The 15,292-nt window shown below is 38.1% G+C and overlaps 1 protein-coding gene across 4 annotated transcripts in view; it reads right to left on the bottom strand.

Moving 5' to 3' along the window:
* LOC122527354 (transcription factor cwo) overlaps positions 1-15,292 on the bottom strand; it is a 55,220-nt gene that overhangs the window by 2,474 nt on the left and 37,454 nt on the right. For 3 of the 4 annotated variants that reach the window (XM_043651460.1, XM_043651458.1, XM_043651457.1), the window contains 2 exons: positions 967-1,150; positions 281-517 (listed from right to left, as the gene is read on the bottom strand). In XM_043651460.1, the coding sequence (XP_043507395.1) occupies positions 281-517; positions 967-1,150 (421 nt within the window). Of the gene's footprint in view, positions 1-280; positions 518-966; positions 1,151-2,140; positions 2,750-15,292 lie in introns of those variants that run through there. The other variant, XM_043651459.1, reaches the window with a different exon arrangement.

The raw sequence follows: 15,292 nt of genomic DNA on the forward strand, positions 1-15,292 counted from the left end.
ATTAACTATATATAACATATATAATATGATTATATTAATATTTCGCGTAAACAATTCGCAAACAATGTATGTTAATTTAATGTATAATTATATTAATATGATATAAATTTCACGTAAACAATTCGCAAATAATTCGCAAATAATATAATCTAATTACATTAATATACACACATAATATAAATATTATATTAATATAATTACTTGTACAATAATTAATAATTAATGCTGAATGACATGTAATATTATATCAATATAATTATATACAATATATTTTACTCACTGGTAGCCAAGATCTTCTCGCAATGCTGCTGCAGATGGTTGATCAGTTGAACGCACAACGAGTCTCTGGCAAAGAAACCCTCCACCTCCACGAGGAAATGCATGGTTTCGCTGAGGCACTCCTGAAAGCCCAGCCTGTAGTGTTCGGCCGCGGTGGACGCGATGGTCGAGTGCGAGACACTGTCCACACTGTCCTCAGGGTGAGTGTGAACTGACGTCACGGCAGGATGTTTCGATTCTGCGATTTCGAAGAAGCTTTACTCGCCCGTTTATTATAAATATACGACGAACTATTTGCATTCGTAATCGGGACGCGCGCTACAAGCTTTGGCATCCTAGATAAAGTCGCAAGTGCTTTGGCACGAACGTTGCTTTCTCAACATTAAGCATCAGGCCATTTAATGAAATTAACCCAGATATGCCTCTCATCCTTGCAGGAAATTTCGTTCTCTGCCGATTTCTGGCATTGTTGTTCGCGTAAATTTATTTATTTCTACTCCTCGATTGGAACAAATTTAATTCGAACTATTTAAACGAAAGAGGAGCGACAATGTTTTTAAAAAATATCGAAAGATATTCTGGATTAATATCAGAGTTAATAAAAAATTAGAAGGCCAAGGCTCTGCGTCGTTAATTGGCAATTTTGTATATTTTTTTTTTTTTTATTTTCATTGATCTAACTCGTACCTTGCCGAAGACCTTGCAGATGCTTCATGTGGCGAATGGCCATCTCGATGATCTCGGTCTTCTCCACTCTTCCTCGACCTTTCTTCAAGTACTCGGCCGGTATGAGCCTGCTCAAATCGGCCAGACAGTTGTTCATACGATCCCTCCTCCGTTTCTCGATAATCCTGTGAGACATCGGATCTTGCTAGAACAGAAAACGAACGGGAATAAACACGTCGCTCAAAAATTTCGATTGTTCTCGCGACATAATTAACAAGTACGCGGTTACACACGGCTGATGATAATTTCGTTATGATCGCAAGTAACGTACACGTTCAATGATGGAACGCAGAGAGTCTGCACTTGACAAAAGTTCAGTTTGCATTGCGACGAAGAGGAAACTAATGGGTATTTGTTAGATGTCACTCTGCAGTTAGATGTCTCGCAATTTTCATCTGTTATTTACTCGAATATATTTACTCGGACATTTCTGGCAAATTCCACAGTTTCTCAAGCTGTCGAGTCGATTATTGTACAACTTTTGAAAATCTTTGAGATCTGAAGTCAGATGAAACTGAACTTTTCAAGAAGTTGGACTAACTGCAAAGGGATTAGATTCTCGAACATTTCTGGCAAATTCCACAGTTTCTCAAGCTGTCGAGACAGTGTTGTACAATTTTTGAGAATCTTTGAGATCTGAAGTGAGATGAAACTGAACTTTTCAAGAGGTTGGACCAACTGCAAAGGGAATAAATTCCACAGTTTCTCAAGCTGTCGAGACGAGTATTGTACAATTTTTGAGAATCTTCGAGACCTGAAGTAAGACGAAGAGATGAAACTTTTCAAGAGGTTGGACTAACTGCATAGAGATTAGATTCTCGAAAATTTCTGACAAATTCCACAGGTTCTCAAGCTGTCGAGACAGTATTGTACAATTTTTGAGAATCTTCGAGATCTAAAGTCAGATAAAACTGAACTTTTCAAGAGGTTGGACCAACTGTGCAAAGGGGTTAAATTCCACAGTTTCTCAAGCTGTCGAGACGAGTATTGTACAATTCTTGAGAATTAAATTTAATTTCGAGATTTGAAGTGAGACGAAGAGATAAAACTGAACTTTCCAAGAGGTTGGATCAACTGCAAAGAGATTAGATAGGTAGGAGGAAAATCAGTGGATCTGGGAGAGTGGAAATGTCACCTCTTTGTTTAAGCAGCGCCTTTTCCTCATCGGCGGCGAGTGCGCTGCCGTATCAACGTGGCTGTTCGCAGGGTAATATTGCATGTTCAGAATATTGTCCATGCTGTGCGTCACCATGGTGCCCGTAACGGAAGAAGAACGCGCGACAGGTAACACGTTGTATCTCTGCTCCGTTTCCAGGTGCAATCACTCGCCCGAACAGCTCGGCTAGGCGTCCTCTTGGAAATTGAATTTGAAGCCTGAGACTCGTACGTATATCTCGCAGTGTCGCGCGAATCGCCACCCCTTTTCAAACACTCGTCACTCGACGAATATATCCGGCCTTTTTAATATCCACACTCGAGCGGAAAGAAACTGTCTGTTTCACAATCGATATGTCTCTGACGATGACCGATTGACGACGTAAGAAAAAAAGAAAGAGCTACCGCATACTCGTCGCTAGGAGAGGGAAAGGAACGTAACCGACGAAAATAGTAGAATATACACCGTGGATAACGCGAGACGAATGACGACGAGACGACTGGTTTCGATGCGATGCGGCGGAAACAGCGCGAAGCTCATAACAGGCTATGCGTGCTCCGATATGGCACGGCGACGACTGCGATCCACAGCCGGCGGCGCTTACGTTCCTTTAACGAGGAGGGAGATGCCGCCTCGACGATGACGCCGCGCCGCCGCTATCACGTGTTGCAAACGCGACGCATAACACCCAACACGTGAGAAAACACGTTCCACCGAGGAAGCCCCCAGCCAGCGGAATTCTCTTCCGTGGGCAATTTTCTTCACGGTTGTTGTTCGTGTCCGCGATATACGCCGATTTGAACTTGCCCGATGCAGCGATATGCAGACACTATGGGCGGGGAGGAAAAAAAAAAAAAAAGAAAAAGAAAAATATGTAGGAGCACGACAAGATACTGCCTTGAACCAGATACACGTACCGGTCCGCGGGCAACCGCGCACGTGACACACGCGACAGTTGGAGTAAATTATTTTTCAACGGGTGCCACGGGACCGCGGACCGTGGAGGCTGGCCAAGCGTTTTACCACTTGGCGGCGTTCGCCGGAATCGTATTTTAGGAAAATCTGCAGTTGTGTTGGAACTCGAACGATGGAAACTGGTGTGTCTCGCCTCCCGATAAGTGAAAATTGCATTGCAGATTTATTTCAAGAAGATACGAACGAGATTCACAAAGACGAAATATTTTGACGTAGTTGATAAATAATTCTTATTGACGTAAAAATTAAACAGATGTTAAAAGAAGTTTGTCAAATAATCGAATTATCGTCAAACAAATCGTGAAAATTCAACGGCAGAGATTTTCAAAAAAAAAAAAAAATTCTTATTGACGTAAATTACACGAGATGGACGTTAAAAGGAATTTGCCAAATATCGAAAATTATCGTTAAACAAATCGTGACAATTTAACAACGAAGATTTTCAAAAAAAAGAATAATTCTCATTGACGTAAATTACACGAGATTGACGTTAAAAAAAATTTGCCAAATATCGAAAATTATCGTCAAACAAATCGTGAAAATTCAACGGCACAGATTAAAAAAAAAAAAAAGAATAATTCTTATTGATCTAAATTACACGAGATAGATGTTAAAAGAAATTTGCCAAATATCGAAAATTATCGTCAAACAAATCGCGACAATTCAACAACGAAGATCTTCAGAAAAAGAATAATTCTCACTGACGTAAATTACACGAGATAGACGTTAAAAGAAATTTGCCAAATATCGAAAATTATCGTTAAACAAAGCGTGACAATTCAACGGCGAAGATTTTCGAAAGAAAAAAAAAAATAAATAAATCTCGTTAACATAAATTACACGAGATAGACGTTAAAAGAAATTTGTCAAATATCGAATTATCGTGACAATTGAACGGCGAAGATTTTCGAAAGAAAAAAAAAAAAATAATTCTCGTTAACATAAATTACACGAGATAGACGTTAAAAGAAATTAGTCAAATATCGAGTTATCGTGACAACTGAACGGCGAAGATGAAAATAAAAAAATGACGATCCTGTCGAAATGAGCCGAGTGGCTTGGCAGTTCGTGGTCGCCAAGCATTGTCGAACGAACGTTATTGCGATGATAGAGGCACGGTACAGCGAACTGTAATCAAGAATTGCTCGTTGACCCTCGACTTCGAAGTTTCTGCCGTTTGGACGAGACGCGGCAGCGGGAACGGAGCGATCCGGGAAAGGAGCCGGATCGTGAAAAAATCGCCGGGGAACCGCATTAACGGGGTCGAGTTATCGACATTCCGGATATAACCGGACCGGCGAGAACTTTGCGGCTGACATCGAAGCCTGTGTTATGACCAAAGTTTATCGGCAAACGCTTAACCTCGTGGTGTTTTTTAAACGATAACCGGGTACCACCGGATCTAGCAGCCTCGCAACGGCTGGTAATAACAAACGAAAGCTGTAAGCATCGTACGATGCGTTTACATGTATGTATGTATGTATTTCAGACGTAAGAAAGTACCGCTTCAACAATGTGTCTTATCCGTTGATCGACAATCGCTCGCATTAGCTAGAAAATTTGTTGCGATCCGCTCTGCTGGATCGATCAACTATTCAACGTAACGGAAGCGTTAGGCTTCTTGCGCAGAGTCCGAGTAAAACATGAAAGAAATAACAAGAGGAGGGGACAGAACGAAATTTCTTCGAGAAAATAGAACGTGAAAATTGATTAAACTTGAATTTAGCTAATTATAAATGTGGAAGAAATAATAAACACGTGCAGAAATAAGTCAAAAAAAAAAAAAAAAAGTAGAATAAAGTGTTTGCATTTAAAACTTCGTCGAAAGAAATAGAGCTCTTATAAATAAATTTTATTATGAGTAAATTATATCAATAATTTATCTTATAAATAAATTATAAATTTTATAATTTCTTATAAAAGGAACAGAGTTTAAATAATCAGAGAAGAAAAAAAATTTTATTCGACACAATCTCCTGTTCGTTGTTCTCTCGTGTCACGTCTAAAATTAACTAACTTGATGCATACTAAAATTTTTTTTTCCATTTCCTTCTTTTTTCAATTAAGAAATTATACGTGACACACAAGGCCGGGCACAATCATTTTACCAGTTTCGACCTCTGGTTATATTAAACTACTCGTGTGCACAATCGCGCATAATTGTAAAAGATATTACGAGACAGAAAATTATCCAACTCGCTTAAGCAGACATCGAAAACAAGAAGACAAGAAGCACACGAGTCGTTGATTTTAAGACACTGTTGCGAAACGTGTTTTCCACCGTCGTCGGTACCCGGAAACGTAGAAATTCAACCGCGAGGAATCTACCGCGTGACGTAGAGCGAGTGATAAGAAGAAAAGGAGAAGAAGCTTCAGACGCTGAGCTGTTTAAAACGAACAAACGAAAGATTATAAATTAGAAGACACGAAAGATTTCGTCCAACTCGAACGTGTTCGAATCGAAGATCGGATTCTCTATTCTATCCTATTGATAAAACTGTCATAATAGTTTGTCATGGAAATTTTATTTACACACGGAGCATCTCTTTTCGCGCGTGTCGTACCGCCTATCTAATGTCCTTAACAGGGGGACGGATGATCACGTTGACTGCGAAAAGTGCATTTATGAGAACAAACATGTGACCGAACGCGTTGTGAATGGGCACGTGCTGTTTTTAGCCAACCCTGACGCAACTGGTCACGTATTATTTCTACCACGGCCATAAATCATAATCAGTTTCCACGAGTATACGGGAATTTGCAATGATTAACACTGGAACTGCCGCCGATTGAAACACAAAATTTCCATTCCAGGGACATTAACGTGAAAGAAACGGAACAACTTTATAATACTTTGTGTGATGGAGCACACGGGCGTTTGTTTGTACATTTTACCTAAAAATTATTTAAATCGCTAAATATGCGCTGCTTTGTGTATCCATAAATTTCTAACAAAAATTGCAAATTGTTCATTTTAATTACTTTGGTAGTTCTAACGTTTAAGAATTATTAGAATTGGAGGACACTTTTAGACATTAACACTAGAACCACTGACGATTAAAGCATAAAATCTCCACCGGAGACATTGAAGGCAAAAGAGTAGAGAAACTTTGTAACACGACAGAGATGTATTTTACGAAAAATTATTTAAATCGCTAAATATACGCTGCTTTGTGTATCCATAAATTTCTAACAAAAATTGCAAATTGTTCATTTTCAATTACTTTGGTAGTTCTAACGTTTAAGAATTATTAGAATTGGAGGACACTTTTAGACATTAACACTAGAACCACTGACGATTAAAGCATAAAATCTCGATCGGAGACATTGAAGGCAAAAGAATAGAGAAACTTTGTAACACGACAGAGATATATATATTATACGAAAAATTATAAAAAAAAAACACGCCGTTTCATTTCGGTAGTTCTAATATTAATTAATTCAATTGAACGTATAGAATCCAACATATCGCAACGTCATATTCGATCGCGCGCGTCAGACAGAAATTCGCAGAAGCATGGCAGTCCGTTTCGTTCGCTGTCCTTATATAAAAGGCCGCGCGTGAAAAATAAAACGAAAGACCGTGGTGAATTGAAATGGAAAAAGAGCACGGTTTATTAATAGATCGTGAAGAAGCGGCGGTTGAAGGAACGCGATAGGGTACGGTGTTAAAGTCCAACTACGGGGAGCCGGGCGGCAGCAATATATTTACCAGAATCGAAAATCTGCATCGTGACGCTGTCTAGTAATGCGATTAACCTCCGATCGGTTATCGAGAAAGCTCCGTTATCGACGTCGGTTTTAATGGCACCGCGCGAAGTCCAAGACCCGAAAGATAATCCCTACAACGACGCACTTACGTCTCATTCGCAGAAAGCTCATAACAATCGTTACGTCTACGTCAAGCCCTCGTGACGCTCCCGTTCGATCGTAATAAAAACTCCGACGAAACACGTGACACCGAGAATACGAATTCTCCCTCCCTCCACAGCTTTCGTGCAACGATAAGGAACGCGGCGGAGGCCTGTTGTCGCTGCGGCTGCCGGCGAAAAACACCATACCGCCGCCGCCGCTCGTTTATCGTGATCGATAATTTAACGTCGCTCCGACTTTTCAATACGTCGCCAAGATAAAACAACAAGTACTCGGTTACAAGCCAAAGTAAACAAACGCTATCGACGAATGATTCATTGGTCCGTATATTTCTATATACTACGAACGACGGCTGTCCATACGGCGATACCGGGAATATTGGTAATTCATTGCGTATTGTTGGCAATTCAAACGAGTCTGCCGTAATGCACGTTTTCTTCATTCCATTGTGAACATTTATATTCTCTCAGCGAAATTAACGCCGAAATGATACCAAGAATGATCAATAATTTTTAATTAGACATTTTGTAGAAGTAAAATAGTGTATTTCCGGAGACTCGAATGATAAATGAAAAAAAAAAAAAAAATATCAGGGTATTCGAATGATTCTTAATACAAATATTATATAAATATTAGAATACTCGAATGATTCTTTGTAATACATAGATACTTGTATACCCTTCTTAATACAAATATTATATAAATATTAGAATACTCGAATGATTCTTTGTAAAATACATAGATACTTGTATACCCTGTTGTATTATGTAAAGATTTTCTGGTTCTTTCACTTTGACCACCGATTGCGGACCATAACGAGTCACCGAACCGTATACAACAATCCGTCGCTTTCTTTTTTTCTTTTGAACCCGTCGCGGCATGATATCACTGGATAGAAATTAATCAAAAGTAATAAATTTACTATTTCTTTCGCCTGGGTTATACTTGAAACTGAGAGAATATTGCAATTTTCGGGCCAAGATTCTCGATACTCTGCATAGTACGTCATTCTAGCACAAGAGATTAATGTCTTTGATGGAAATTTTGTGCTTTAGTCGTCGGTAGTTCTAGTGTTAATTAAATTTGAAAAAGCGACAGAGAGAGAGAGAGAGATAAGAGACGAGAGATTGGAAATATAAAACAACAGGAGTGGAAAACGCCAGCTGTTTCTCTCTGAGGAAAGGGAATTTTACTGAAGTATAATGAGAATTTAGCTAATCGGTGACTAGATGGCATCGTGTGCGAGACAAATCAGTGACATGCAACGTGCAACACGTGCGGTATGACGAATGAACCGACGAGATAACGCCCTGCATCTGTGTGTGTCGCACGTTACGAGAAAGAGTTGTATTCAACTCGGCTAGAAAATTCGTTCGCTTAGCGTGGACTTACGCCACGATACAATTTCATGACCTTTTAATTCAGTCGGCTATATTTAGCGCGAAACTATGAAATTACACGATATCTAAGGTTACTCTCTCTCTCTCTCTCTCTCTCTCTTTCTCTCTCTCTCTGCGGTGATCTCGCTTATAGCCTCACGGTTTAGAAATGCTCCGTAAAACTATATTGTGCGATCCGTAACAGTCGAGCGACGCACTCGAGTCGAGTGACGATCGTTTTGTTCGATCGTGCCGTTCTATTTTGAGAAATATCGGAATACAGTCGCCGTTATCGACGCTAGAAAATTAACTTCAACGACAGACGGCGAATTTTCGAATTTCTCATCGACGAAAGATACATCGGCTGAGAAAATCAAGGAGCGTCGAGAGTATCGCCGCACAAAAAGGAACGACAAAAAGCAGAATATGAATAACTTTCGCGAATGGGAAACGTAGTGCTGAGTCATTTTTCAAAATTGGCGCCACACCTAGCCATAATGACTTACATAACACACCAGATGGCTATTTATCAAATATCACGCTAGAAGAAGAAAAATATTATATTATTAAATATCGAATGATATTGTTGAACCCGTTATTATGTTTTCATTTACTATAACATATTTTATGTTTCAAGTTGTTGATACATATCACGCAAATTGTGTAAAACAAATATGTAAAAATGTTAATGTTAAATGCTACTACAAGTTAATTTGTAAATTTTATGCATCTGTAAATTCGTCATAAAAAAAATATTTTTCCTACACACATTTGTAATGTTTCATTTTTAAAAATTTTAAAATATATCAAAATTTAATTAAAATTAACATAAAATTTATATTAATTTATAAATATAAATTAATATATATATATAATAATATATATTAATTTATAAATATAAATTTTTAATTTTATAAAACTTTGAACAACTATAAGTATCATACTGAGATGTAATTATATTCACCTATAAATAGAAGAACCTTGCCGTACTCACAATCTCAGCTACAGACTTTTGGAAATTATATTCAGCTAAACCTTTTGTCTGGCTATCGCCCGTCGCAAAGGCCGGAATAAATCGAAAGAAATCAAAATTTTGTTAGTTTAGATCGCAAAGATACAACGATTCACATTTGTCACGACGACGGTACGTGTTTCGACGACGCAAGGGAAGTCGCGGCTCTTGAACACGGATAAGTCGACGCGCATCGTTTCTACGCCGTTGCGGCCATTATTTGGGTCACTGATAATCATCGTCGCTACTTTTTTTTTCTCGAGAGAGAGAGAGAGAGAAAGAGAGAGGGGGCGAAACGATTTTCTGGCCACGTTGCTCCGTTTTATAAGCGATCGCGATCGTTTGGAATCGCAAGCATTGATGAAAATGAAGCGTCCCATCGAAATGGACGAGGCCTCGAGCGTTAGTTTTCCAGACTAAAGTCTTTCGTCACGCTACGCGAAACAGGTTTTTCTTCGACGAACGTTTACACTCCGCGAAGTCGCGGATAGCTTGGCTGAGGCGCGTGACTCGAATTATCTCGAGTCTGTCACGTGCAAGTCAGACGGAAAATCTACCGACAACGAACGCGGCTGCTCGTGGGAAACACAGTGAATAGAAGACGTTGCATATAAGCAAGGAAATATACAGTTATTTTTGTCCATCCATGAAAATGTAAATCCGCGTAAGTATCCTCCGGCGAGTGATAAAACGTTATTTATTTTCGCTTCTTGCAACACGAGGAAATGAGTAACGAGAAGGAAAAAAAAAAAAAAAAAAGAAAAAATACGCCGGGCCAGAAAAAAAGTAATATATTTGCAAACCTACTTTTCTTTTTTCTTTTTTTCTTTTTACTTTCTCGCGGTATCTTCGTGAAAAGCAAATGACACGTTAAGGAGATGCATTTCCATAAATAATTTCGCTACGTGCAAAAATACTTTGCACGGTGATGATATAATACGATAAAATGAATGTAAATATAATAATGCACATATAAATGTAATACAATAACAGTATAAATATAAAATTCGAGGGACATTGTAATTCCGATGCTTGATCTATATTTAATGGCGGAATGTTATTGGAGAAGCTACGAGACAATTCTTTTCTAATAAAATATCCTGTTGGAATGTGTTGTCGACTTAGGAAAGAATAGCTTGTCTTCGAACCAGTGAAAAAACATTTATAAAAAATCTTGTAGTAAATTGACGAGAGTTATTTATGTGGGAGTTTTTTTTTTTTTTTTTTTTTTACCGTGCACTTGAAGAGGATGTGAAATATTTCCAATGATTTCTAGACGAGCGATGTCATTCGATAAAATTCCAGCATTTACAAGAAGGATGTTTTATAGTTTTTCCAACAACGCTAGATACCATTAAATGTAGATTAAGCATTGGAGGAATTACGGTTTCTTCTGGCTCTCGAATTTTTATGTTTCTTGCATTATTGTTGTAATTACTATTGCTTCTGTATTGTAATGGAAATTCTGTTAATATGTCGTTTATTTTCAGAACATCAGGCGTGCCAATGCTTTTTCGATTCACTATACGACATGTTTAGAATCAAGTCTATCCTAGTCTGCATTTCGCTTCCTTCGCACACTCGTATAACTTCCACTTTCAAACTTCCAACTCGTTTATACATTAAATACAAAACGTTCGATCAAAAGTACGGGAAATAGTGTCGATTTTACTGTGAACGATCAGTGTCACTCTCCTCATTGATAATAAAAATAATACACTCCATGAAAATAATATCCTTCTCTTATTAAATTATTAAAATTCATAAAATTGTCGATGGAACAGTTCAATCGTACAATACGACCATCGTAGCATAATTATTACCACGTTGCAACTGTAAGCTGTTCGACGCGGACTGACGATTTTGACGAAGAAAAATATGTTTGCACTGTCAATGAAAAACATCTTTGTGTCGAAAGAAGAACCCTGACACTCTTAGACGGTATATAAAACTTATGGTAAACTTCTCCGCTTGTTTTTCTTCAACAGGAAGATACGCAACACAAGTCGATGAAAGAGACGTCGATGGTGAAGGAGTTGAGCAAAACAAGTACTTATAGCCACGGCAATGCATTTAACACGCGGACAATCCCTCGAAATATTCCTCTTGATGGAAGAGAGGGACCGATAACCAGCGAACCCGAAGCATCGCCTAATCTTGGACGGTTCAAAAACGCAAGCATTGCGGTACGCGTTTGAGGATCGTCATTGGCCCGTGGTACACATCCGATGACGTAAAAGCTGTATCGAGGCCCTGACTCACTGCCGAAGCCATGACCGAGAATCCAGTCAGGTATATTCCCCGCGTGAATCGCGTTAGGGCCGTGATGTGAAAATCACGTTCGTCCCATCGAGCACATCCGCGACGCACGAGAGAGACTCGCGTACAAACGATACTTCTGGGAAACTCTCCCCGAAGAGCCTTGCGTTTGCTAAACTCTGCTCCGAAAGCTACCAGTAATTGTCTCGTAATTTTCATTGTATCCTCAATCTTTTGGAAAATTGGCTAAAATATAAAAGTATTCGTCCCGAGTATTCGTTGTAAGTATTGATCTTCTTACGTGAAACTTTAATCATCTCTTGATTGCACTCCAATCCCGAATCTTTCGGAAAATTTGATTGAAAATTCCTGAACATTTGTTGTATTAAAAGATGTGTGTTAAACTTTGGTCTTTGCAAAGTTTTCGTTTCGAATAACACGAATCGAGTACGTAAGAATCTGTCAAATAAGGAATTATTATGAAAAGCGAGAAAATATTATAAAATATTATAAATATTATTAAAAAGTAATATTATAATTTTATAAATATTATAAAATATTATAAATATTATTAAAAAGTAATATTATAATTTTATAAATATTATAAAATATTATGAATATTATAAAATATAATTTTATAAATATTATAAAATATTATGAATATTATAAAATATAATTTTATAAATATTATAAAATATTATGAATATTATAAAATATAATTTTATAAATATTGTAAAATATTATGAATATTAGAAAATTATATTAAAATATCGATCTTCTTATGTAAAGTTTCGTCATCTTTCAATTTAAATTTCTTGTACTGTAATCTGAATTGTATCAATCTTTTGGAAAATTGGCTGAAATAAATCCTGTGTATTTGTCGTATCAAGAGGTATATGTCTCACAAAGTTGCCAATATCGATCTTGTTATGCAAAATTTTAGTCATAGACTTAATTGTATTAGATCTTGAACTGTGCCAATATTTTAAAAAATTGGCTAAAATAAATTCTCGCTATTTGTCTTATTAAAAGGTGCAGAGTTTTCAGAAAGTTACAAATATCGATCTTCTTGTGTAAAATTTTAGTCATCTTCGAACTCGATTGTATTAAATCTTGATCTGCGCTTAAAATGTTTTAAAACATTATCTAAACTAAATCTTTCTAATAGTAACTCGTCGTAAGATGTATGTTTCAGATCGTCTTGTGTAAAATTTTAGTTTGAACAACAGGAATCGAGCACGTAAGAATCCATTGGATAAGAAACTATTACGAAAAGCGAAACGGTGGAATTAAAGAACAGCTCACTCACTTTTTTCCCTTCGCTTTATCTCTTCGTACTCCGATTGATTAGACATGTGTGGACGAAAGTCAAAGTTACAGGATCGTTCCACAGAATGGAAAAGTACGTGTCGAACCAACTCGAGTACGATACAAACATCGCTAATCTTCTTATCTTCTCAATTACGCGCAATGAAATATTAACGAATTCCTCGAGCAAAAGCAGCCGAATATACCTCGATAGGTATCTGAAACGTAGAACAATCGTCGTGTTTATTATGAATTTCTCGAGGATTTATCTGACGGTTTAACTGAGATGTTAATCGACTTAATAAAAGTATGTCAAAAACAGGTGAACAAGATATCAGGCTATGTCAATAGCACTGGCAAGGAATCCACGGGGAGAAGAAAGTGTAAAACAACGTGGAATATTCTCGTACAGTGAGAACGAATTATTTATCGGATAGGTAACCTTGTCGATAAATTCAGCGATGAATCCAAGTCGAAAGGCGGTTACCTTTTTCCACCCTATTTTCACTTGAAAAAAAAAAAAGAAGAAAAAAGAAACAGGAAGAAAAACACGCTTTATCGCGCAATCATATCGCGAGACTAAAGTACGAGAGCGTGCTCTTTCGCGATTACGGAATTTATTTTTCAAAAAAACAAAAAAAAAAAAAAAAGAGAGAAAAGAGAGAGAGAAAATACTCGACTTTCGAAGGTGTCACCGGTGTTTTCACCGGATCGATCGATCGATCGATCGATCGAGTTTATGTAATGACGCGAAAACGGCGGTCGTTGCGCAATCGTAAGAGATAAAGAGCCGGGCGATTTTCACCCGAGTATCGGCAGTGACAACCGAAATTGGCAGTCGCGACGATTTCGAAGATATAGGGAGGCGCTCGATTCTGCGCCGATCCGTAGAATCGAGTCAAGGATAGGCGAGGAGAGAAGAGACGCGTCGCGCCGTTTCGAGCGGGTCGCGAAATAAATTATTTTTAAGCCGCCGTGTGCGTGCACGTTGGTGTATGCATGTGTGTGTGTGTGTGTGTCTCCACGAAAATAAGCGCGAGCGCTTACGTTCACCAATCGGATCGACACTTTCGCAACTGTCGGTCCGATTTTAACGGGGAACTCTCTGCAAATCGCGCACCGCGAAGAGATCAGAGACGTCTGCGAATTCCTTCGAGTTGCTTCGTAAATCGAATTAAACTCGACGAGCAATCTGATGAGTCGCGTCAAATATAAAACGACACGAAGATGAATTTCTATGCCGATCTTTCTCTTTCTGCGTGGCCATAATTTCGAGAAACGCCGAAAGTAGCCGTCAATGCGCGAACGGCGATTATGCGAACGTGTGCTCGGGCACGACGAGAAATTGGAAAGTTGTCGCGCGTGAAAATTAGGGGGTCACTGAATCCCTCCGGCGTTCTTGAAATTCTAATATCGCCGGCCGATTAACATACCGGCGACGGTTTAACGACGAAAGCAGGCCACTTGAAATTCCAAGCTTCTGTATCGATCATTTTCACGTGTCTTTCTTTCTTTCTTTCTTTCTTTCTCTCGTGAATTTCGACGTTGCACGCCATTTGCATCGTCCCGATTTGCATCCGCTCGCCGTGATCTATTATTTGAGTTCACGTGAAAGAGAAACGACGACCACAATGGTGGATAACACTGGATGAATTTTAGATTTCAGCGTCCTAAAAATAAACCGATTCTATATATATATCGAGGAGTTTCGCGAGTACACAGTTACACGCATACTAGCTCTCGCGAGTCGTTATTAACGCGTTTTCTGTTTTTGACAAATTTAAGTACATTTTTTTTTAACCGACGATCGTCACCACTGAGTATCAAAGATACAAGTCTTTCAAGATACAACCGACGAGTTTTATGAAAATCAACGACGTTGAAATTATTATTATTATTATTATTATTATTACTATTTCTATTCTGCTATTATTTTAACAGTAGAACCGAACGAAAGTGGTCGAAAGGACAAATTTATAATTTTTCTTCGATATTCTGATTTATACATTTTCTTACACTTTCACACGTCTCAGAAAAAGTGTATTTTTAAAAATTTAAATAATCTTTCATAAAATATATGAATGGAAGCTTGTGAATTCCGTTATTCAGTGTTATAAAGTTTCTCTATTTTTTTTTTTTTTTTTGTCTTCACAGTCTTAATCACCACCGGTAGTTCTAGCATAATATAGAATATCCTCGATACTGTAGATACAATCGCGATAGTAATAAACGCGCGTGAAATTCTATGAAAACACATGCTTTGATTTTTCAGTCGCAATTAACGGAGCGAGACTCCACGTGGCTCCATGCATTTTCATCAATGAC

The sequence above is a fragment of the Frieseomelitta varia genome, unplaced genomic scaffold, assembly GCF_011392965.1.
Source record: "Frieseomelitta varia isolate USP_RPSP 00005682 unplaced genomic scaffold, Fvar_1.2 scaffold_215, whole genome shotgun sequence".
Classification (NCBI taxonomy): Eukaryota; Metazoa; Arthropoda; class Insecta; order Hymenoptera; family Apidae; genus Frieseomelitta; species Frieseomelitta varia.